We start from the raw sequence: 26,190 nt of genomic DNA, 5'->3' as shown, positions 1-26,190 counted from the left end.
TCGCTATGATGTGCCCCGACCACCGGGGGCAGTGTGGAACGAAGGAAGGTCCCGGCTGGCAGCCGGAACGCCCCGATTGGTTCTGATTGCCAGCCAGGCCTAAGGACCCTACCCGTGTGTGAATTTTGTGCACCAGGCCTCTAGTTTGTAAATAAGCAGTCATACTAAATACTCTGTAATGTTTAAGATTTATGTTCATAGTTTGATGGTGAATAAGAAAATTGTTTCTATTTAGTGAAATAACTTCTTACCTATCTGTTTTGTTTTTTCCTTTTGAGATGAACAGTTAACTTTTAGGACTCTAAGTAACTATACTTTTTAAAAAGAGTTGTTAGCTTCATGATTTTAAATTTGAGTGCCAAAGTATCTACACTAATAAAAGAGAAATATGTAAATTGACCATACCTTCGTGACACCCACCAGCAAATCAGGAGGGAATATGCAAATTAGCAGGACAAAGATGGTGGTGGCCCCGCCCCCCAGCCGCTCCAGGTGCGGAGCGGCCAGGCGGGGCAGAATGCCTGCTATGAGGAGGAGGGTGGGGGGCGAAAGGAGCTACAGGAGTGGCGCTCCAGCCGGAGCGAAGCAAAGACTCTGGCCGGAGTGAAGCGAAGACTGCAGACTCCGGCCGGAGTCAGCGAGAAGCCTGCAGACTCCAGCTGGAGTCAGCGAAGACTCCAGCTGGAGCGAAGGCTGAAGACAGAGGCCAGAGCGAAGGTCTGGGTCCCAGGTGCTGGAGGAAAACCGGTGCTGGCAGCAAGGTGAAGGAAGGCCTATTGCATGAATCTTCGTGCAATGGGCCTCTAGTTTACTTAATAAAGTTATCATTTCATATTTGAGATGCCCAGTTGCTCAGGACTTAACTTTTTAATTTTATTGGAATCCTCTTCATGACCCATGGAAACTCACTGAACACATTTTGTAGGATTAGAAGAGGTTTTTCACAATTCAGTTTTATTTGAATATCAATGGTAAAAATAAATTTAATAATAAAATTTTATGAACAGGTTGTAAAACGTCAGTCATCTATAACCATCTTTATCTTACCTTCTTTAAATGTTTAAGTTTAACTACCATGTTTTATAAATCATCTTAGTTTTCTATCTAACACAAAGTGATCTTTTAAAAAATATATTTTTATTGATTATAGAGAGGAAAGGAGAGGGAGAGAGAGATAGAAACATCAATTATGAAAGAGAATAATTAATTGGCTGCCTCCTGCATGCCCCACACTGAGGATTGAGCCCGCAACCCGGGCCTGTGCCCTGACCAGAAATCAAACCATGACCTCCTGGTTCATAGGTCGACACTCAACCATTGAGCCAAGCCGGCTGGGCCAAAGTGATCTTTTTTTCTCATCAAGCGTCTGTATCTGTGACACAACTAAACTGATATTGTACTATTTGACATAAGTATCTTAGGGATTATGGTTGAAAGAAATTCTTATAAGTTACTAGCGGCCCGGTGCATGAAATTTGTGCATGGGGGGGGGGGGCGTCCCCTCAGCCCAGCCTGCACTCTCTCCAATCCTGGACCCCTCGGAGGATGTCCTGGACTGCTGGCTCCTAATCGCTCACCTGCCTGCCTGCCTGCCTGCCTGGTCGCCCCTAACTGCCCCCCCCCCAATGGCCTGGTTGCCCCTAACTGCCCCCTCCCTGCTGGCCTGGTCACCCCTCATTGCCCCCTCCTGTCAGCCTAATCGCCCTCAACTGCACCTGGTCACCCCGCCTTGTTGCCTCTTACTGCCCCCCCTGCCAGCCTGGTCGCCTCCAACTGCCCCCCTCTGCCAGCCTGGTTGTTCCTAACTGCCTCCCCTCCCCCGCCGGCCTGGTCGCCCCCAACTGCCCCCCCTCTGCCGGACTCGTCGCCCCTCACGGCCCTCCTGCTGGCCTGGTCGCCCCACACAGCCTGCTTGTTCAGTCGTTTGGTTGTCCCTCACTAACCCCCCTGCTGGCCTGGTTGTAGGCAGCCATCTTGTGAGGGCGTGATGGTCAATTTCATATTACCTCTTTATTATATAGGATAGGATTCTGTGTAAACAGGAGTTTTATGTTTATTATTGAGGGGAAATAGCACAGAATTTAACTGCAGGGACCTTATAGGAAGTCAGAGTTATCAAGCAGCCGGTGTCTCACAGAAACCTTTAAAAAGAGGATATAGGTGAGGTAAAAAGCAGTAGGTACATGAACCTGTTCAAAGAAGGGAACTTGATTTCTATTGTAGGGTGGGAAATTTTTCAAACAGGCCATCTGAGCTATGGCAGAACAAAACTTCAGATCTGTACACTGGGAGGGAGAGTGCCCTGTGAGCATGGGCAGTGTCTTCAGAAATTATTCCATGGTGCTTTTGATGGGCTTAGATAAAAACTTGCAAACCTACTGCATAGGTTAAAGAAATTATTTTGAGACAAAATGCTTAAAGAATCTAAAACCTATATTTATCTTTTTTGAATTGCCTTCCCTTTTTTGTCTTTATTTTTTATATTTTGGTTTTAAGAATAAATTATTTGCATCACTTTTATAATTTCCTTTTGAATTGGAACTAATTATGAAATTAATTTTTTATGCAAACTCAAGATGAGGACTTTAAATTTTGAAAGTATAAATATGACATTAATAGTAATAGAATTATATGTATAAAGTGGTAGGCAAACTAGATTTGCCTTCTTTATTTTATTGTGCCTTTGAATCTCAGTGTGGGGTGACAGCGGCTGATCCAATATGAAAATAGTTGGAACCTACCTATAGCATCTAGTTTCATCTTCAGAAGATCAGTGACTAATTTCCTTGGTAATCTGGTTCAGACTTTCTTTTGAAGTTGGGTAGATGAGTTTTACATCCTTTTTTGTTCTCTTTTATGGTTATAAAAGAACTCTTTGTAAGTGTGTGCAGAGTGTCACCTTTGACCTTTCCTATGATAAAGCAGATTTTCCTTTCAGGTAAGAACACATGAGAACACATTACTATTGAAATGCAAAAATATATAAAGAAACAGAATTTAAAGTGAAGGAGAAACAAAACATTTAACTGTTCCTTAGTGAGCTGACTGTTCTTACTGTGGTATCTGTTACTGGGAGCCTGAATAGAGTTCTTTTCTGTATTGCTCTTTGGTGTAACATTAGGAAGACTACTGCTAGTAAGTGTTAGAGATCTTTTTTTAGGTGTTTAAAAATCAGACACTTTCTATTTTACCATTAATACATTTTAAATAAAGTAAGCACAATTTTAAGGAAATGAAGTGAAATGATGCTTTATAGGCTTTACTTGATATAAAGAAAATTCACCTCTATCTTTGTTAGGTAAAAGTCATATGAATTGGAAAACAATTAAATTCACAGTCGGGCATTTTATAATAGAGTTTTCCTATATATTAATGCATGTTAGTCATTTATGTTAACTAAATTTTAGTTTCTTCATATGTTTAGATTTCATGCCTTATCTACTACAAAAAATTAATTTAAGAAGCTAACGTACTTGTTTTTATAGCTTAAATCATAAACTTGTCATATGCCTTTTAACACCTATCTTCAAACCTAAAATAGCAACTTCAGACAAAGGACCCTACCGTTAATCTTCCGTTATTTGAACTACTTGTAAAGTTTGGGTAGAAGTCTACACAGACTAACAATTTTCAATTATTTGAATTATTAAAAACTTGTGAATTTTTACCCACAAATTGTTTCCTAACTGCTTAGTAAACCATCATTAGATGTCTAGGATTATGCCAGTGATGATCATGATAAGACAAACTATTTTCATTTCTAATTATTATAATGAGAAAGCGTCAATATGTGGTATATTCTTGACTACTTAAAGTGAAAATCAATTGCATTTATTAATTGCTCTTTTCTACTATTCTGAGTGCCCTCGGCAGCTATTTCTGTATCTGGTTTTTATAAATTTTATTTTTTCTTAGTTATCGCAATCATGTCAGTGATGTCAGCCTGCTTACTGAAAGTAGTTTCTCCCTTTGAGTTTGTTTCTTACAATTTTTTTTGTTATAGTAGAACTCAAATAATTATGTAAACAAGGTAAAATATCATTGATAGAAGGGCCTAAAGATGTTCTGTCTTGAGTCAAGTCTGTGAGTTTTAATTAGAATCAGTATTGATAAGTTCACACCTCTAGCACTCTTTATATAATTGATAAAAATAATTGTAGCAAATAGAGTTAATTGCAGAATAGGGCAAAAGGACTCACATAATATATTTAATATATGATAGTAAGTGTTAACAGTTTACGGTTTTATTTTTCTGTGCTTTTGTATATTTTATCCTCAGCCCAGATTGTGCTGATCAAAGACCTGCTCAGCACTCATGGTCCAGCCTTGACATTTTTCATGTAATGACTGCTGATTCTCTTTCTCCCTTCTTGCTCCTATTCTTTCTTCCAGCTTCTTACCATCTTGTGATCAGTGGTACTCCCTGATTCATCTGTTTTTGCACAGGACTTAGTATAGTAAACATTAGGCATTGTGCTAAGTATTGTTGAAATGTAGAGATTAATAATACATTGTAATAGTTTACTGCTTACATTTACTGAGTGCTTTCTATGTGTCAGACACAAAGTATTTTACATGCATTCCTCATTTAGTCCTGAAAGCCACCCTCTGAGGTAAATACCATTTCCATCTACATTTTATAGTCTGGTGCCAGTGAAAAATAACATCTCCAGTTATATACTATTGAGTACTATGGCCAGGCTTTAAGCTCAAATCTTCTGACTCTTGAGTTTTAACTACTTCTGTTCCTTAGGAAACAAAAATTAAGTCATTTTATTAGGGTGGAATAGAGACTGGAAGAGGGAAAGGTGGGTACAGAGGAGATAGATGATACTTGAATTGAAGGACATGGTAACTTTTAGGCTAGGAAAAAGATGAAGCAAAAAGACGAGAGATGTGGAATGTGCAAGTTCATACTACATGTGGAGAATAGTAATTGGTTCAGTATGGCTGACCCATATTGGTTGTGCTAGAAGATTAAGAGAGAAGCAGAGGTTGGGATCAGATATAGGACCAGATAAGATAATCATTTATTCCCAAACCATCTTCACTATACTATGTTTGTGTGTGTATCTTGATATGGAAGGCTAAACATGGATATTCAAGGTATGAATGTGAAGCATATTCATAGAAGTAGAAAACTTGCTTAATGAACAGAACTTCCCTGTAATGCTATTATAAAATTTAAGAATATTAGAAATTTGAGTACTGTGACTATTTTTTTCCACAGTCAAACCTTATTTAAAATAGTGGAAAAGGAAGTAAGACTTGTGGGGGTGGGGAGGTAGGGTCTCTCACTTTCCATTAATACTAATCCAAACCTATAAAATGTACATTACTAGTATTGTCTGGGCTAGCTACAATTTCAAACTTTTTAGGCATTCATTTTCATATAAAACATGTGAAGTCCACATATGTGGAGATTCCTCTATATGCAGCTTGTATTGTTAAAACCAGTGTTGGTGAGTAGCATGAGAGAAGAGGCAAGAGGACAAAGTAGGCCAACTAGGAAAAGGAAGAGCAGATATAATGCATGTGACAAGAGCAAAACAAAGCTCCCGCCAGAACATGGTTTCATTTCCTTTTGACAGCTTCCTGAATAACAACGGTAAAATTTCAGGAGTTTACACAGTAGTGTTTAAGAAGGGGGCAATGAGAGCAGTCCACCCCAGGGAGGAGGAAGTTGTGTAGATTTGCCTGCATCTGATGATGATTAAAAAAGAATTTGATAAAGTCAGCTTTGTTGTATTTAAATTTTCTGCAAACAGCGCACCCTCTTTGTGCCTATACTGGGGCACAGCGGCTCCCATCGAACTCCCCTCTTCAAACACATGCACCAAAGCTTATTTCTCTCTTAATTTACATGTTGGCTGCAGGTGTGCTCCATGTGCTTTCATGCTAAGACCTGGACTGAAGGAGCAGCCTCTGGCAGGAATGTACGGTCCTGGCAGAGGGGGAAAGGGAAAGACACCTGGAAAAACCACAAATGGCACTAAAACTTCTAGGAGCTAGCATGATGTCACTTCTGCTTACATTTCTCTGGCCAAAAGATGTTACCGGGCCAAATCTGGTATCAGTGGACCCAGGAAGTAAACCCCTCCCACGGAGAGGTACTTCAGGCCCCATAGAAACAAGCAGTGATATATAAATCTTTCAAGGAAGGGAGGCGCAAGGAATCTAGATCAATAATATCATTTATCACCATGGGTTGCTTTTTGTTCAGGTGATTTAACAAAGTTTAAATTAATTCAAATGATATAAAGCATCTTTACTAGAAATAAGGAGGAATTTTCTATCAGGTTGATTTTTACACCAGTGATTATATAATGCTAACTTTTAACATTAAAAAAAGTCAGATAGCCTGGCTGGCATCGCTCAATGGTTAAATGCCGACCTATGAACCAGGAGGTCATGGTTTGATTCGTGGACAGGGCACATGCCTGGGTTGTGGGCTCGATCCCCAGTCGGGGTGTGTAGGAGGCAGCTGATTAATGATTCTCTCTCATCATTGATGTTTCTATCTCTCTCTCCCTCTCCCTTTCTCTCTGAAATCAATACAAACAAATAAATAAATAGTAAAATAAAAGTCAGATATTTTTCTTGAATATGTACGTGTTTCTATGCCCAGAGAGTAATAGTTTATGTAAACTGTTAATGAAATACAGTCGTTAAAAGGCTAATACCTTTTTTCTGCCCAGTTCTTCATATAAAGGAGAGAACACAGAAAGTGATTCTAGATGTATAGGGAAGTCATTACGTAAAGTGGATGCTGTAGGCCTTAGAGATGAATTCTCTGATGGAAATCAGTTGAGAAAGGCTGGAAGGATTGCTAAAGTGAGTTGTACAGTTATGGTAATAGGAAGAAAAAGAAGTCCATTCATTAGTTTTAGTAATTGTAATGATTATGGTAAATCGTTTTGTTGGGAGACTTTTCCACCTACTTCCTTATTTCCACTTGTACATTTAGAGTTTGTGTTTTTATGGAGAAAGAACCTCGAAGGGCTTTGCTTTATAGTCTTTACCCTTACTTCTCTGCTGATAGAACACAAATTGATGCACACAGCAATGGGCTGTTGTGGAGATAGCCTGGGACTTTTGCACATTATTTGGCAAATAATGGAAAAGTAAGAAAAAAACCACTGTCCTACCTACTTTGAATTGATGGCATTAACTGAATTCTGTGTCTAACATTGGCACTAAAGAACATGATATACTTGAGAACATTTGGTAATGTTTAAAACAGTCTGTTTGATATGGTTCCCAAATTACTTTTACAAGTATAGTTAGTGAGTAAAGAGTCAAAATGAAACATATTATAAAATGATTTAGTAAATTTTTACTAAAATTTTACTTAAAGCTTAAAGGTAAATTATATACTAGTTAACTTTATTTTTTTGGAAGAGCTCCTAATAGCACCATAAAATGTCTGCAAACTAAAATGTAATCTATATATGTGTGATCATTCCTAAAGTTAGGTAAGGCTCTCAGAGGTTTTTTGATTACTCATGACAGCAGATTGCTCTTGATAATGATGAAAAGTATAATGAATAAACTTTAAAGACCTTCCCAGTAGTGAATTACTTATACCTAGCCAACAAACTGAATACAAACCTTCCTTGTATTTCAATAGGTGTTTAGAAGGTTAGCTAGTATTTCCACATTTTAAAAGGTTTATGGTGAACAGTGAATAATTATACTGATAGTATAGACAGAGCTACATGAAAAAGAGATTTGTTTCATGACTATAGGTAATTAGATAGTCCCATTACAGCTTGGGTTTTTTCCCCTCCCTTCTCTTCTGTAGCTCTTTGCCAATTTAGGAAAGTTGGCCAAGGCTAGATAATTTTAAAAGCTGTATTGTCTAGCAATCCCTGTTGACCAGTAAAGTGACTGATTTAAAATTGTTTGCTCTAGCATTCCTCTGATAAAAGCTTCTGATTATATTTGAATAATGTGGAGAACTACTTATAGTATAACAGTAATTTTGATGGTAAGTCAGAGTTTAAATAGCAAAAAAAAGTGTTTAAATATTTGACTCTTATGTTAGGATCTTTTCCTAGTTAGGTACCTAAAAGAGTTTCAGGTACAATACATATTGAAAATTTCTTCTAAGTACTACGATTAGTGATGAAAACTAGAAAATGCTAAAAGCATCCTTGCTGACTTAGATAATTTGGATTACATAATTGGAATTTTTATTTATAGCCCAACAGGTGTTTTTTAGGGTGTGCGGGGGTTAATGTATGTTTAACTTTTTTTTTTTTAGAAGGTAATTTTCTTAAGATAATTTTATTAACATTCATGGAAACAAGCATATATTAGCATATTTTTTTCTCTCTTCCATTAGATTGTGACCATAAATGTACAAACTGGATCATTCTCTACCATCTAATAAGCTTGACAATATTTAAAACATTATGGGTGTGTGGATAGTTATATGGTGAAAATATATTAAATATGTAATCTAAAAGTTCTCGCTGTGTTAAGCCTTGGAAGTGGGAAATGGGAGGGTTAGAATCCTCTTCTTACTGTTTTTCACACTTACACAGTTATTACATTAAAGTTTTATTTTACTTCATCCTTTATAAATTATTTTATATGTAGTGAGAAAAAATAATAGCAGTTATATTTTCACTAAAATATTTTGCTTAAGATTGCAAAGGACTCTCTCAATTGAATGGAATTCTATACTTGCTGTTCAATCTTACTATGTAAATATGAAACATTTAATACTAATTTATCACCAAATTTGCTACATGGATCATTCTGCTACAGATCTTTAAACTAGGAACCTTGTTCAGAAGTGCTTAAGTAAAATAAATTGGTAAAAATTAGGGCTATAATTTGTAATTCTAAATCAAATTAGAAAGTAAAAGTTCAACATTAAACACTTTAATGGGAATAGAAGGTGGTTTTGTAGCTTTTTTTATTTCATCTGCAAACATTTAAATAAGCTTTAACTAAGAGATCATTTTCTATAGTAATCTAAAAAGCATTCTAAGTACTAAAATAAGCAACACAATAATCAATTTAGAAGACTACTGTTGTTGATATGTGGATGAAAACTTTTGGAATGTGTTTAATAGAATTCACTGTAATCTTTTTTTTTTTTTTAATGCTGTACTTATTTTTCTTTTCTCTTCCCTCTACCCCTGTATTATAAACACATCTTAAAGTAAGTAGTAGATTAAGAACAGTTAATTCCTAAGGAGTTTAGTAAATAGCTATTATTATATCACTGAGACCAAAGGAGCAAAGCAAGGTGTTTTTTCAATCATTCAAGACACAATTTACTTTGTTAGTAATGATAGTTATAGTTGACTAGAGGCCCGGTGCACGAAATTCGTGCATGTGGGTGTGTGTCCCTCAGCCCAGCCTGCACCCTCTCCAATCTGGGATCCCTCGAGGGATGTCTAACTGCTCGTTTAGGCCCGATCCCAGTCGGACATCCCTATCACAATCCAGGACTGCTGGCTCCCAACTGCTCGCCTGCCTGCCTTCCTGATTGCCCCTAACCGCTTCTGCCTGCCAGCACGATCACCCCCTAACCTCTCCCCTGACAGCCTGATTGATGCCTAACTGCTCCCCTGCCATCCTGATTGACCCTAACTGCCCTCCCCTGCAGGCCTGGTCACCCCTAACTGCCCTCCCCTGCTGGCCTGGTCACCCCTAATTGCCCTCCCCTGCAGGTCTAGTCCCCCGCAACTGCTCTTCCCTGCAGGCCTGGGTCCCCCCAACTGCCCTTCCCTGCCGGCCCGGTTGCCCCCAACTTCCCTCCTCTGCTGGCCTGGTCACCTTTAACTGCCCTCCCCTGCAGGCTTGATCGCCCCCAACTGCCCTCCCCTGCTGGCCTGATCTCCCACAACTGCCCTCCCTTGCAGACCTGGTCCCTCCCATGCTGGTATCCAGCAATAAAGGATTGGATCATAATATCAGAAAGACATTGTAAGTTAGTTCAATGAAAACATGTCACTTGACATGCTATTTTCTACAAAATAATATTGAAAATGCAGGAAAAGGATACCCTAAAAGTTGCTATTAAGGGATAGCAAATGAGAAATAAATAAACATGACCAAATCTTATTATGTTGTAAAATATACTTTATCTTTTAATACATAAAAAAATGTGTAAGAGCTTGCATAGATTGCCTTGTTTTGATCCCCATTTCCATTTAATTTATAATCCCATGTAAGCTGAACATAATATTATGGGTGCTCAGCACATAGTCTCCTGGGTGAGAACTACTCTAATAGATTCTTACAGCTTGTTCCTTCATCTCTGAGGCAAAGGTGGGATGATTAGGACAAAAGTTAATTACTACACTTTTAATAAAAATTTATTCCTATAGAGCCGTGGTCGGCAAACTGCGGCTTGCGAGCCACATGCGGCTCTTTGGCCCCTTGAGTGTGGCTCTTCCACAAAATACCACGGCCTGGGCGAGTCTATTTTGAAGAAGTGGCGTTAGAAGAAGTTTAAGTTTAAAAAATGTGGCTCTCAAAAGAAATTTCCATCGTTGTACTGTTGATATTTGGCTCTGTTGACTAATGCGTTTGCCGACCATTGCTATAGAGGAACAGCATTTTAATTTGTATTTATTGTTTGTAACCTGCAACATCTTTAAAAAGATTCAAGATGGTAAATAGGGATACTTGAGAACTTGCTCTCTGATAAGGTTTGAACACAATTATAGACAAAGCCTGAAACTAAAACTGTGAATACAGGAAAACTTCTGGAGCCTAGAGTCTGGATTCATGTCAGTTAAGTAGTAGGATTTCCTAACAGTTTAAATATGTGGAGTAAAGGTTTGTGAAGAATCCAAGATAACACTGAATACTGTGTTTATTTATCATCTATGTATATAAAAGCCTAATATGCACAGTGTCCCCTCAGGAGTTCGACCGGGAGACTGGGAGTTCGATCGCTTGCTATGACAAGCACTGACCACCAGGGGGTGGCACAGAACGAAGGGAGGCCCCAGCAGGAGGCCCTGGCCAGCAGCCTCTAGGGTCCCTACCCGTGCACGACTTTTGTGCACTGGACCTCTAGTAAATTATATTATGGATTACTGTGTAAAGAAATTAGTCATGAGAGAGAATGAATTGTATGGGAAAAAATAATTTTGCCTTTCAAGTATTCCCTTGGAGTTAAGAAAATTTAAAATTCTGGACATGCAGAACTTGATTGTTCATCTGTGGCTAGGTTTGATAGAGGATGCTCCCTAAAGTAATAAATTTCAAATGCATTGCTGTGTAATTGTTTTCTAGCATATACCTCTGGATTTAATTTTCAAATATTTAAAAGCTAGACTATTTTTTAAGTTATATTTCAGTAATATTTCTTCTTGTTTGGATTATAATGCAAAGCAAATGTATAAGTCATTAATTTTTGCAGACTGCATTTTTTATAGTAATTACCTATATAATATTAGACTTTAAGTGTTTTTATTTAAAGCTTTGCATGTCATTCTCACAACAGTTCTCTATAGTTGAAGAATTATTCCAATTTTTAAGGCCCAGAGAGTTTGTGATTTATTTAGTCACCACTCTATGATATAAATATAACTTGAAGTCTTCTGCCTCCAAATATCATCATTTCTTTATCCTATCTTAGTATTTGTTTTCTATATTTTTAATGTCATGGTATTGTAATTAGTTAATAGCATGCTTTTTATATTTTCAGGATATGGCTTTGGTTGCCCCTGAGGCTCCTTCAGAACAAGCCAGAAGAGTTTTTCAAACCTATGATCCAGAAGGTAAAAAAGATTTTATTATTTTATTGAAAAATACATTGATTCTGTGTTTAATATCTTTATATACTTGAAATAGGTTGATATTTACCTGAGGTTTAGTCACAAGAGTTGTTGGGTTATAATATCACATAATATTTCTTTTTTATACTGAGAACAATTAATAGTTTTATAGTAATAAACAATTAAGTTTATTCTCTTAGCAACTTTGAAATTTATAAAAATGTATTGTTAACCATAATAACTATGCTGTGTATTAGCTCTCCAGTATGTATTTCTCTACTAGAGGCCTGGTGCACGAAATTCGTGCACGGGGGCAGGGGGGGGGTGTTCCTCAGCCCAGCCTGCACACTCTCCAATCTGGGACCCCTTGAGAGATGTCTGACTGCCCTCTCACAATCCAGGACTGCTGGCTCCCAACTGCTCACCTGCCTGCCTTCCTGATTGCCCCTAACCGCTTCTGCCTGCCAGCATAATCACCCCCTAACCACTCGCCTGCCAGTATGATCACTCCCTAACCACTCCCCTGTCAGCCTGATTGATGCCTAACTGCTCCCCTGCCAGCCCGATTGCCCCTAACTGCCCTCCCCTGCAGGCCTGGTCACCCCTAACTGCCTCCCCTGCAGGCCTGGTCACCCCCAACTTCCCTCCTCTGCTGGCCTGGTCACCCCTAACTGTCCTCCCCTGCTGGCATGGTCACCCCCAACTGCCCTCCCTTGCAGGCCTGGTCTCTCCCCTGCTGGCCATCTTGTGGCAGCCATCTTGTGTCTACATGGGGGCAGGATCTTTGACCACATAGGGGCAGCCATCTTGTGTGTTGGAGTGATGGTCAATTTGCATATTACTCTCTTATTAGATAGGATAGAGGCCTGGTGCATGGGTGGGGGCTGGCTGGTTTGCCCTGAATGGTGTCCCAGATCAGGGTGGGGATTCCCTTGGGGCGTGGAGTGGTCTGAGCGAGGGGCCTGTGGTGGTTTGCAGGCCAGCCATGCCCCCCCGGTGACCCAAGTAGAGGCCCTGGTATCTGGGATTTATTTATCTTCTATAATTGAAACTTTGTAGCCTTGAGTGGAGTCCACGGCTGGCCAGGGTGTGCGGGAAACTTGGCTTCCTCCATTGCCGGGGAAACCCAAGCCTCCTGCTCGCTCCATGTCTACAGCCATCTTGGTTGGGTTAATTTGCATACTCGCTCCTTATTGGCTGGTGATTGTGGCTTGTGGATGTAGTGGAGGTATGGTCAATTTGCATATTACTCTTTTATTAGATAGGATTAGTTGCAAGTTTCTACTTTCAAACAACACTCCTATCTCCCTCAGGCCCCGGTAATCACCATTCTACTATTTTTACAAATTCAGCTCTTTTAGAATCTACATATAAGTACAAAATTTGTCTTTATCTAACTTCTTTCAATTATAATGCCCTCCAATTCCATTATGTTACAAAAGGCAAGATTTTCTTATTCCTCCTGCCTGAATAATGTGTGTGTGTGCATGTGCTTGTGAGTAATCCATTTTTTTAAATCTTTATTGTTCAGATTATTACAGTTGATCCTCTTTTTTCCCTTAAAGCTCCCCTCCACCCTTACCCCCACCCCACTGTCCTCATCCATAGGTGTACGATTTTTGTCCAGTCTCTTCCCGCGCCCCCCACATCCCCTTCCCCCCCGAGAATTGTCAGTCTACTCCCTTTCTATGCCCCTGATTCTATTATATTCACCAGTTTATTCTGTATCAGATTTTTTATTCACTTGATTTTTAGATTCACTTGTTGATAGATATGTATTTGTTGTCACTTTGTTCATAATTTTTATCTTTACCTTTTTCTTCTTCTTCCTCTTCTTAAAGAATACCCTTCAGCATTTAATATAATACTGGTTTGTCAGTGATGAACTCCTTTAACTTTTTCTTATCTGTGAAGCTCTTTATCTGACCTTCAATTCTAAATGATAGCTTTGCTGGGTAGAGTAATCTTGGTTGTAGGTTCTTGCTATTCATCACTTTGAATATTTCTTGGCACTCCCTTCTGGCCTGCATCATTTCTGTTGAGAAATCAGCTGACAATCGTGTGGGTACTCCCTTGTAGGTAACTAACTGTTTTTCTCTTGCTGATTTTAATATTCTCTCTTTGTCTTTTGCCTTTGGCATTTTAATTATGATGTGTCTTAGTGTGGTCCTCTTTGGATTCCTTTTGTTTGGGGTTCTCTGCACTTCCTGGACTTATAAGTCTATTTCTTTCACCAGGTAGGGGAAGTTTTCTGTCATTATTTCCTCAAATAGGTTTTCAATATCATGCTCTCTCTCTTCTTCTGGCACCCCCATAATTCGGATGTTGGTACGCTTGAAGTTATTCCAGAGGTTCCTTACACTATCTTTATATTTTTGGATTATTTTTTCTTTTCCATTTGGGTGTTTTTTGCTGCTTCATATTTCAAATCTTTGACTTGATTTTTGGGATTCTCTAGTCTGCTGTTGGATCTCTGTATATCATTCTTTATTTCAGTCAGTGTATGCTTAATTTCTAGTTGGTCCTTTTTCATATCTTTGAGGGTCTCACTAAATTTCTTGGAGGTTTCTAGAAGATTCTTGAGTAACCTTTTAACCGTGGTTCTGAACTCTATATCCAGTAGTTTGCTTTCCTCCATTTCTTTCATTTGTGACTTGTTTCTTTGTCTCTGCACTTTGGCTGCTTCCATGTGTTGATAGAGTGGCTTTGTGTGCTAGGTGTCCTATAGGGCCCAGTGGCTCAGCCTCCCCAATTACCTGAGGTGGATACTCTTGGTGCACCCCTTTGTGGGCTGAGTGCACAGTCTTTTTGTAGTTAAGTCTTGATTGCTGTTGGTATCACTGGGAGGAATTGACCTCCAGACCTATTGGCTGTGAGGATCAGTTGTGTCTACGATGGGAGAACTTCCGTGCTGGAAACACCCTTATGAGGCAAGATTTGCTTAGTGGGACTTTGGCACTCACTGAGTCTGCCCCCTGAGTGTGTCTCTTATGGATGTGAAGAGTTGTAATCTGAATGGTCTCACTCTTACCATTGGGTACACTGGCTCTTGGATCTCCAAGGAGGTGCAAAGTCAGCCACTGCCTGAGGCCACCCAGCAGGAGCTACAGAGAAATCTGCAGATTCCTCCTCTTTGTTTGGGGTTTGGAGGTGCACAGATGAGGCCCAGCTGTGAAGCAATGCAAGCTGTTGTCCAGCTTTGGGCCTTCTTTTGGAGGCTCTGTGGCTCTCTGACCCAGCTGCAGTTAGTTAGGTTTTAGATTGCAAAAGGTCAGGCCATTCATATGCAAAAAAACTCTGCGCACAGCTTGGTGGACTTGTAAATTGGGTGGGGCGTGGTCTCGGAGTAACCAGAGTGGAGCAAACAGCAATGGCTGACCGTCAGCCCTACCCCAAAGAGGCCCCTGGGTGTCTGTGTCCCGCGGCACCATGCAGGAACAATAATCGCTATAAGCACCTCTGAGAGAAAGCTGCCCTCATGTTGCGGCCCGATGCCAGACAGTCCAGTTTCTCCCTGTATGAGTCTGGGTCCCCAGAGTCTCGCCCAGAACTGGAGTTCAGAGCAGTCGGCAGCTTGTATCTCCTTTCCGATTGCAAAAGACAACAGCGTACCCAGTTGCCAGCCCTTTTCTGCGCGTGCCTCCGTACCTTTGTACTTCACTTCCGCACCTACATACCTCCTCGCAGTCTCAGTGTGCTTTTCTCTTTCCTTCTAGTTGTATAAATTCTATTCAGCCAGCCTTCCCATGGTTCTGGATGATATCCATTTTGTCTTTTAGTTGTAGTTTTGATGTGGTTGTGCGAGGCAGCAAGTTCAGGTGTTTACCTATGCCGCCATCTTGGTACCTCCTCTGTAACCCATTTCTTTACCCATTTATCCGTTGATGGGCACTTAACCCTACCAGATCGCAAAGTACTGAAAATTAGGTACGGCAGTATAGCGGCAGATTCGGAAATTACTGAAAAATCGGTACAGCGGTCTGGTAGGGTTAAATTTTTTTTTTATCTGGGCTATCACAAAGCTGTAATGACTGTGGGTGTGCACAGATCTCTTTAAACTACAGATTTGAAGTCCTTCAGATATATACCTAGTAATTCAATTTTTGAGAAACCTTATACTGTTTTCTTTAATGGATGTACTATTTTACATTACCACCAATAGTGTATAAGGATTCTCTTTTTCTATACATCCTTACCAACATTTATCTCTTATCTTTCTGATAAAAGCTATCCTAACTGCCTTTCAGGTGAGGACTGATACCTCACTGTGATTTTGATTTGCCTTTTCCTGATAATTAGTGATATTGAGCATCTTTTCATAAACCTATTGGCCATTAGTGTGTCTCCTGTTTTTTGTTTTTTTTAAAAGAAGATTTAATGAGCACCTTTTCCTCCCTGAATTTATCTTTATTGTTAAAAGTATTAAAGATGTCCCTTTCCTTCCCCCCACCCCTCCATTAATCCTCTCTCTTCCATCCTGGTCCAGTCCCCTCCCCAGGCCTTCCCCCACACTATTGTTTATCCATGGGCTATGCATATATGAATGTAAGTTTATTGGTTAATCTCATCCCCCCCACTCCCCTTTCCTCTGAAATATCTCAGTCTGTTGCATGCTTTAATGTCTCTAGACCTATTTTGTACATCAGTTTATTTTGTTAATTAGATTCCACATATAATTGAGATAATGTGATACTTGTCTTTCTCTGACTGGGTTATTTCAGTTAGTATAATACTCTCCAGGTTCCTCCATGCCGTCTCAAAGGGTAAGAAATCCTTTTTTTACAGCTGCATAATATTCCATGGTATAAATGTACCACAGTTTTTTAATTCATTCATCCATTGATGGGCACTTGGGCTCTTTCCAGAATTTAGCTATTTTAAATAGCACTGCTCTGAACATTGGGGTGCATATATTCTTTCTGATTGGTGTTACTGGCTTCTTAGGATATATTCCTACAAATGGGATCACTGGGTCAAATGGCAGTTCCATTTTTATTTTTTTGAGGAAAATCCACACTGTTTTCCATAGCGGTTGTACCAGTCTGCATTCCCACCAACAGTGTACTAGGGTTCCTTTTTCTCCACATCTTCACTAATACTTGTTTGTTGATTTGTTGATGGTAGCCATCACTGATGGTACCTCACTGTTGTTTTAATTCAAATCTCTCTGATGATTAGTGACTTAGAGCATTTTTTCAGATGTTTCTTGGCCATCTGTATGTCCTCTTTGAAGAAGTGTCTATTCAGGTCCTTCACCCATTTTTAAAATTACACTTTGTCTAACTGGTGTTGAGTTGTATGAGTTCTTTGTATATTTTGGAAATTAACCCCTTATCAGATGTATCATTGGCGAATGTGTTCTCCCTGCCCTGCCCTGCCCTGCCCTGCCCTGCCCTGCCCTGCCCTGCCCTGCCCTGCCCTGCCCTGCCCTGCCCTGCCCTGCCCTTCCTTCTTTTTTTTTTGCATATGCCTGCCCAATTTTCCCAACACCATTTATTGAAGACCCTGTCTCTATTCTGTTCCATTGATATATGTGTTTTTATACCAATACTATACTGTTTTGATTACTATAGCTCTGTAATATAGTTCAAAAACAGGGAATGTGATGCCTCCAGCTTTGTTCTTCTTTCTCAATATTACTTTGGATATTTGGGTTTTTTTGTGGTACCATACATATGTTAGGATTGCTTGTTTTATTTCTATGAAAAATGCTTCGGATCTTTATAGGGATTTCATTGAATCTGGAGATCTCTTTGGGTAGTATGAACATTTTAACTCAATTAATTCTTTCAGTCCATGAGCTTTCCATTATTTGTGTCTTCTTCTGTTTCTTTTATCAGTGTTTCATAGTTTTCAGTGTCCAGGTCTTTTAACCTCCTTGGTTGACTTTATTCCTAGGTATTTTATTCTTTTTTAAACAATGGTAAAGGGGATCTACTTTTATTTCTCTCTGATATTTTATCAGTTTATAGAAATACAAGAGATATTTGTATATTGATCTTGTATACTGCAAGTTTTGAATTTGTTTATTCTAACAGGTGGTGTTTTTTTTTGTTTTTTGTTTTTTTTTTTGGTAGAGTCTTCAGGCCTTCCTATCTATAATAATAAAGCTTAATATGCTAATTATACCAGACGACCTTCCAGACGAAGCTGGGGCTGTGAGGGAAGCCCGGGTCCTGGGTGCCAGAGGGAAGTCTGGGTCCCGGGTGCCAGAGGGAAGTCTGGGTCCTGGGTGCCAGAGGGAAGCCGGTGCCAGCAGCCGGGGGAAGGAAGGCCTACTCTTGCATGAATTTTCTGCATCGGACCTCTAGTATATAATAGTACACGAATAGGCCCGGTACATGAATTTGTGCACCAGTGGGGTCCAGCTGGCCCGCCCCAATGGGGACCAATTGGGGCCAGGACAGCGGGGTGGGTGGTAGAGCTGCTGGCAGTTGGCCGGCCAGCCTCACCCCCGATCAGGGTGGGGGGACTGATCAGGGGCTGGGCTGGCTTGGGGGAGGGGTTGCAGGAGGTTGGGGGGCAGTGATCGTTGCCCCAATCAGGCCTGTTGGCTGCTGCAGTGCACATCATAGCAACTGGTCATTATGGTTGTTCCGTTGTTCTGGTCACTTGGCTTTTATATATATAGATGTCATTTTGCAAATTGGGACAGTGTTACTTTTTCTTTCTGATTTGGATGCCTTTTATTGCCCTTTTTTTCTTTTTCTTAACTGTTGTGTATAGGACTTCCAATATTATGTTGAATAAAACTGGCAAGGGTGGATACCCTTATCTTATTCCTGATCTTAAAGTTTTGAAACGCTTGCAGCTCTTCACCCTTGAGTGTGGTAATAGCTTTGGGTTTGTTATATAAGGCCTTTATTATTTTGAGGTACATTCCCGCTATACCCACTTTGTTGACAGTTTTTATCATAAACGAATGTGGAATTTTGTCAAATTCTTTTTCTGCTTCTATTAAGAGGATCATTTTTAGACTTCATTTTTTTAATGTGCTATATCACATGGATTGATTTGTAGATTTTGAACCATCTTTGCATCTCTGAAATAAATCACACTTGACCATGGTGTGTGATTTTTTAAAATAATGTATTTATTGTCCTGAAATTTTCTTTTCTTGTGGTATCCTTGTCTGTTTTTGGTATCAGGATAATGGTGCCCTCATAACATGAATTTGGAAGTGTTCTCTCCTATTCTTTTTTTTGGAAGAGTTTGAGAAGGATTGGTATTAATTTTTCTTTAAATGTTTGGCAGAATATGCCAGCGAGGCCATCTGTTCCTGGACATTTGTTGGTTGGGAGGTATTTGATAACTGATTCAGTCTTCTTACTAGTATATCTGTTCTGATTTTCTATTTCTTCATGATTCAATTCTGGTAATTTGTGTGTTTCTAAGATTTATTTGATTCTTCTAGATTGTCAGTTTTGTTGGTATGTAATTATTCATGGTACTCTCGTGATTTTTGTGGTGTCAGTTATATTGTATGCTCTTTCATTTCTGATTTTATTATTATGAATCTTTTTACTAGGTGAGTCTAGCTAAAGGTTTATCAATTATACTTTTAAAATCCAGCTCTTAAATTTCATTCCTCTTTTCTATTGTCTATTTAGTCTCTATTATATCTATTTCTCTTCTGATCTTTGTTCTTTTTTTCTTTCTACTAATTTTGGATTCATTGTTTGTCTCTTTCTAGTTCCTTGACATAAATATCCCAACTTAAGCCCTCAAAATAGAGAGTTTTGAATTTGACTATATATTCAACTTGACCAGTGAATTTTATATTTTCATGTTACTAATTTGTGTCCCTTTTTTCAGCTTATAGAATTATCGTTAGTATAGGGCAGGTCTCATTTTTATAAATATCCTCAGCTTTTGTTTGTCTCAAAAGTCTTTATGCTACCTTCATTTCTGAATGACAACTTACCTGGATAGAGAATTCTTGGTTGACAATTATTTGTTTTGAACACTTTGAATATTTATTATCCTTGTCTCTCCAGGCCTGTAAGGTTTCTGCTGAGAAATCTGCTTGTAATTTTATCAAGATTCCCTTGTATGTGATGAATATTTTCTCTTTCTGCTTGCAAAATTCTCTATTTGTCTTTGATTTGTGAGAGCTTGATAATGTCTTGGGGTCTCTGTGTTGAATATCTTTGGGGATCTTTGAGTTTCCTATACTTGGATGGTCATATCTCTCCCCAAATTTGGGACGTTTTCATTCATTATTGCTTTAAGTAAGTTTTCTGTTCCTTTATCCCTCTTTTCTAAGACTCCCATAATACAGATATGCTTATTCTCTGTGGTCCCCCACAATTCACTTAGGTTTTCTTCATTCTTTATTTTTCACTGACTTAATAATATTCTGATATCTGCCCTCACAGATTCTTTCTCCTGCCTGATTGAGTCTGCTGTTCAAGCTACCTATTGGGTTTTTTAATTTCATTCCCTGTATTCTGAAGCTTGAGAATTTCTGTTTAGTTCTTTATTATGATTTCTATTTCTTTGTTAAACTTCTCGTTTTGTTCATGTATTTGAAGACCATTGAGTTGTCCATATTTTTTCTCTTGAATCTCACTAAGCTTCCTTAAAATAACTATTTTGAAATCTCTTTTAAATAACTAGCAAATCTCCCGTTTCTTTAGGGTCTTTTTTGTGTGGAAAATTATTGTCTTCCTTTGGTGGTATCATGCCCCTTGCTTTTTTTGTATATTTCTGATAAGTTTTCATTGATGTTTGAGCGCTTGAGGTTGCAGTCACCTTTTATAGCCTTTTTGGACTGGCTTCAGTGGGGAAAGTCTTTTACCTGGAGGTGGCTTCAGAGGTGCCAGCTGGGTGGGAATCAGCATCTTTGGTCTTGAGATGGCACAGTGGTGTAGTCATTGTATAGCTCCATTGGCTGAGGTTGACATTGGCTATACTGCAAGGATCTTCTGTTGGTGGATACTTCAGAGGCCCTGTGTAGCGCAGAGGCAGATAGGGCTCTTGGGATCCTCAGAAGTGAAAGTTGCTTGGGCCTTCCTGTTCTCATGGGAGGAAGTTCTAACAGAGAGAATCCTTGGCTCCTGGCCTGGCATGATGGCATAGAGCAGTTTCAGAGAGGTCCTAGAATCAGGTGCATGCAGAACTACCACATTGACTGAGTCCCGAGGCCCAGGTGCACTTGATATGGCTTTGGACTGATCTCTGGGGGTGCATGTATGCCCAGGTTTCCCATGGAACTAGGACTTGGGTCGCAGGGCCTCACTCTGGCCAGTATGTAGGGATGCAACAGTGGCACAGGTCTTGAGATGATACGTTGCAGTGGTAGATTGGGGACCGAGGGCAGGATGCAGTAGCAACACCCTGGGGGTGGTGGTCAAAGTGTCATCTCTGGTCCCAGTGGGGCAGTTGCAGGTCAGCAGCAGCATGACCCTAGTTGTAGTCTGCTAAGGTCATATGTCAGATCTGGGCTTAGTTTAGAGCAGTGGCAGCACAGCCCAGCAGTGATGGTTCAGTTGCAATCTAAGACCCGGAGGGTGGAGCTTGGCGCAGCAGACATTGTCCTGGTAATAGTGGGACAAAACCAAGATCTGGGGACAGATGTGGGGCACAGAGCAGTGTCAGCTCCCACCCAGGTATGGTGAGGTGCTGTGGTGCCCCATCCCTGAGATCAGGGCACATCAGTGACTGGGTCCCCTGAAGGCAGGTGTCACTGCAGTGCCAGTGCCAGCCTCTGTGGATAGATGGGAGCTGAGGAGGGGGAAGGGGGAAGCTCTGGGTAGTTCCATCAGCTGGGACCAGCATTGGTGAAGACTGGGAGATGATTTATGTAACAAAAGTTGCTGTAACAAAGGGTTCTCCTTTTCCTGTTGGGATGAACTTCCTCTGAGGGGATCCCTCCTGGTGCCAATCTGCTCTTCACTGGGGATTGCGGTGGCACAGGTAATGTGCTTCCTGTACTTTTTTATGTGACCTTCCTTGATTTTTTAAACTCTATAGGGTTTTTGCTACTTCTTTGTAGTCCAGAGCTTTTTCTGAGCTGATTTTCTCCAGTGTGTAGTTGTTTGTTTATTGGTGTGTGTGGGGTTTTTTTGTTGTTTTTTTTTTTTTCATGTGGGAAATAAGCATTGGGGTCTCCTAACCCCCCTTTTGCTGATACCACCCCCAGAATATTTTGGCAAAATTGATTGTGCCAGGAGGTTATGGAAAAATAATATAAATCATCTTTAGATTCTCTTTTGAGCTTGCGCTTAGCTAGTCTACCTACTAACGAAGACAGTTTTAAAAAGTTGATATATATATTAGATACATCTAATATATCTAACATCTAATCCTATATAATAAAGAGGTAATATGCAAATTGACCATCACTCCAACACACAAGATGGCTGCCCCCATGTGGTCAAAGATGGCCACCCCATGTGCACACAAGATGGCCAGCAGGGGAGGGCAGTTCAGGCCTGCAGGGGAGGGCAGTTGGGGGGAACCAGGCCTGCAGGGGAGGGCAGTCAGGGGTGACCAGGCCAGCAGGGGAGGGCAGTTAGGGGTGACCAGGCCTGCAGGGGAGGGCAGTTGGGGCAACCAAGCTTGCAGGGAAGGACAGTTAGGGGCGATCATGCTGGCAGGGACAGCAGTTAGGGGTGATCAGGCCAGCAGGAGAGGGCAGTTAGGGGCAATTGGGCCAGCAGGGGAGCAGTTAGGCGTTGATCAGGCTGGCAGGGGAGTGGTTAGGGGGTGATCAGGCTGGCAGGCAGAAGTGGTTAGGGGCAATCAGGCAGGTGAGCGGTTGGGAGCCAGAAGTCCTGGATTGTGAGAGGGATGTCTGACTGCCTGTTTAGGCCCGATCCCACTGGGCAGTCAGACATCCCTTGAGCGATCCCAGATTGGAGAGGGTGCAGGCTGGGCTGAGGGACACACCTCCCCCGTGCATGAATTTTGTGCACCGGGCCTCTAGTATCTAATAACTATGATGTCCATTGGTAATTATGTTGTTTTGACACCTTTGCATTTGTGTACTAATTATAATATAACTAAAGTATAATAGCTGAGTCACTTTAAAAACACATCATACCTTGAATTCCATTGTAAATTACCATGTAGAAATTTAAGTTGTTGGATCAGTGAAGTCCTTTAGAACTCTGAATGGACTCAATTATCTTTATGAATACACTTTATTCTATCTTAAAACTTTTTACTCTTGAAGTTCTGCTCTTTTCATTTCTGAAAATTTGACTCATGGAACTTCTAGGAATAGTCATGTGCCACTTAACAATGGGGATGCGTTCTGACAATGTATCATTAGAATATTTCTATTTCGTCCTTGTACAGACATCATAGAGTGTACTTACACAACCCTGATGGGATAGCCTGTTACTCTAATTGTATATGCTATACTTTTCTATGACTGGCAGGGCAGTGGGTTTGTTTATACCAGCATCACCACAAACATGAGTAACATGTGCTATGATGTTAGGACAGCTACAACATCACTAGGCAATAGGAATTTTTCAGCTCCATTAAAATCTATGGAACCACCAACGAATATGCTGTTACATGGCACATGACAGTATGTCTATTCTCTTAATAGGAGTATAACTTTTAGTTCCTTTTAGGTCTATAAATCTGTTTTCTTATATATCAAATGAGAATAATGAGACCTATTTCTTAGAGTCAATCTGAAGATGAATAATGTTGTGGAAAACACCCTGTCCAATGCTTAAAACATAGTAGGTATCTAAAAATGTCAATTCCTCTCCCTGTACACCTCAATTTCATTGGTGCTTGTATTGCTGATTTGACTTTGAGTTGTTTTCTTCTACTATGCTTTTTCCATAACTTAATACATACACAAGTTTTCTTTGCTCTTGGATTTAATAATCTTTTAAATGCTAGATAACATTTCCTTCTAAATCTTTAGATAGGAAGTAAAAGAGACTTACCGCTGAATGAAATTAGCCTTAGAGTAAATCAGCAGCTTTGAGTCATTGCCATGTGAAGCACATTGAACTATATAATGGATGGTAACAAACTTACAATCATTCTCTTGCCACTTTAAATCCTCTGATTAAAAAAAAAAAAAGAAGCCCTGACCAGTTTGGCTCAGTGGATAGAGCGTCGGCCTGCGGACTCAAGGGACCTGGGTTCGATTCTGGTCAAGGGCATGTGCCTTGGTTGCGGGCACATGCCCAGTGGGGAGTGTGCAGGAGGCAGCTGATAGATCTTTCTCTCTCATCGATGTTTCTGACTCTCTATCCCTCTCCCTTCCTCTCTGTAAAAAATCAATAAAATATATTTTTTAAAAAAAAGAATGAGATCATTTCTGTTCCTAAATATATCTAATATATTTTGAGCTAAGGGTCAAACTTCTTCCTAAAGGACAGTTTTTAGAAACTATAACAAGTTAATATGAAAGTAAGATTGATGTTAATAGTGTTAAGATTCAAAGAAATGTTGTCATTATAATAAACCTAGATTAGTCAGCAAGCTATCATGAAGTCCTCAGAAGGAAGAATTGCATTGGCAAATGAAAGCTAAAGGAGAAGAAAGTGATATATATGTATGTGTGTGTGTGTGTGTGTGTGTATACAAATATATACCAGTATATATGAAGTGATCTATACTAATTAAAGGGTAATATGCAAATTGGTCAGGACGCCCTCACAGTAACAACTGAACAACAAGCTGCGTGGGGCGACCAGCCCGGCAGGGGTGTTGGCAAAGGATGACCAAACGACTGAACATCAGACTGTGTGGGGCAACCAGCCCGGCAGGGGGGTTAGTGAGGGACAACCAAACGACTGAACATCAGGCTGCGTGGGGCGACCAGCCCGGCAGGGGGGTTAGTGAGGGGGTGACCAGGCCGGCAGGGGGGGCAGTGAGGGGTGACCAGGCCAGCAGGGGGGGCAGTTGGGGGTGACCAGACCAGCGGGGGGTGGCAGTGAGGGGCAAGCAGGCTGGCAGGGGGGACAGTGAAGGGCAACCAGGCTGGCAGAGGGGGGCTGTTAGGGGCGATCAGGCAGGCAGGCAGGCAGGTGAGCAGTTAGGAGCCAGCGGTCCCAGATTGTGAGGGGGATGTCCGACTGCCGGTTTAGGCCCGATCCCAGAGATCGGGCCTAAACCGGCAGTCAGACATCCCCTGAGGGGTCCCAGATTGGAGAGGGTGCAGGCTGGGCTGAGGGGACACCCCCCCCCCCCCCCCCGTGCATGAATTTTGTGCATTGGGCCTCTAGTATATATATAAAATAATTTGCTTGGCTATTTAATGCTAGCAATTTATATGTATGAAATTGCCAGCAAAGTATTTGACTTGAGTGGAAAGACGGGGCAGAAGAAAAATAATTTGTAGTGTTTGCTAGAGGCAAGAGGTTATTCAAGTTTCATTAGAAGTATATTTCAGAGAATGAGTTGAGCAGTTTCCTGTGGCATACCCTCTTAAGGATTTATTTAAGGTTATATGTTTTTTCCCCCCGCCATCTCAAACTCTCTTTGAGATGCTCACCTTTTCTGTATATCATATTCCAAAGGAGAGTACCACTTTGTAACCCTACAAAGACATATATAAGTGTTTGTTCTATTTCAGGACCTGTTTCTACCCATACTAATATAAATTACAGTATGAGATATAAAAGCCTCCAGAATGGAATATTATAAGATGAAGTATGTAGGATGGCATGATGGAAAAACTGTATATATTCCCAGAGTTTTCAGTCAGGTCTTAATAGTGCTGCTTAATTTTTATTTGAAGTTAATGTCTAAGATATCAAGCATACTCTTATCCCACTGTAACCACCATAGATGATTACAAAACCAAACATATAGTTTTCATGTGATCCGCCTTTTTAAAAAAATATATATTTTATTGGTTTTTTTTACAGAGAGGAAGGGAGAGGGATAGAGAGTTAGAAACATAGATCAACTGCATCCTGCACACTCCCTATTGGATATGTGCCCGCAACCAAGGTACATGCCCTTGATTGGAATCGAACCTGGGACCCTTGAGTCCGAAGGCCGACGCTCTATCCACTGAGCTAAAACGGTCAGGGCTGATCTGCCTTTTTAGATACCCCTACATTTGTGTCATTGGTGAAAATTTTAGAACTGAAATTAAAACTTAGTGAGTGAGTTTCTTGAGAAAGAAAACATCTAAGGAAATGATCAGAAGATCTTAGATGATAATAATTTATTGAATAAAGGCATAAAGAAATGCCTTCAGAGCAAGGAATATTTACAGATAGGAGACCTGAACTTCTTAAAAGCTAATGTTAAAACGCTGATTTAAAAAAATCCATCAGGATGCAAAGATACTAAAACTAAGGTTTAAAAAGTAGGATACAGTTGTCATAAATAATACGTTTGTTTGCTTTTTGTAAAATAAAATTTTTAAAATATTTTTTTATAGAATTTAGAGAGGAAGGGAGAGGGAGAGATAGAAACATCAATGATGAGAGAGGATCACTGATTGGCT

The 26,190-nt window shown here is 40.2% G+C and overlaps 1 protein-coding gene across 1 annotated transcript in view; it reads left to right on the top strand.

The window, feature by feature from the left end:
* Nucleotides 1–26,190, top strand: part of MINDY3 (MINDY lysine 48 deubiquitinase 3) — a 118,707-nt gene that overhangs the window by 70,709 nt on the left and 21,808 nt on the right. The window contains exon 11 of the mRNA XM_079768453.1: nt 11,681–11,753. Coding sequence (XP_079624579.1) covers nt 11,681–11,753 — 73 coding nt within the window. The remainder of the gene's footprint in view (nt 1–11,680; nt 11,754–26,190) is intronic.

Source organism: Cnephaeus nilssonii, assembly GCF_951640355.1.
Source record: "Cnephaeus nilssonii genome assembly, chromosome: 4".
Taxonomy (NCBI): Eukaryota; Metazoa; Chordata; class Mammalia; order Chiroptera; family Vespertilionidae; genus Cnephaeus; species Cnephaeus nilssonii.
The sequence above is the reverse complement of the archived record's forward strand: the minus strand, read 5'-3'. Positions and strand labels throughout refer to the sequence as shown.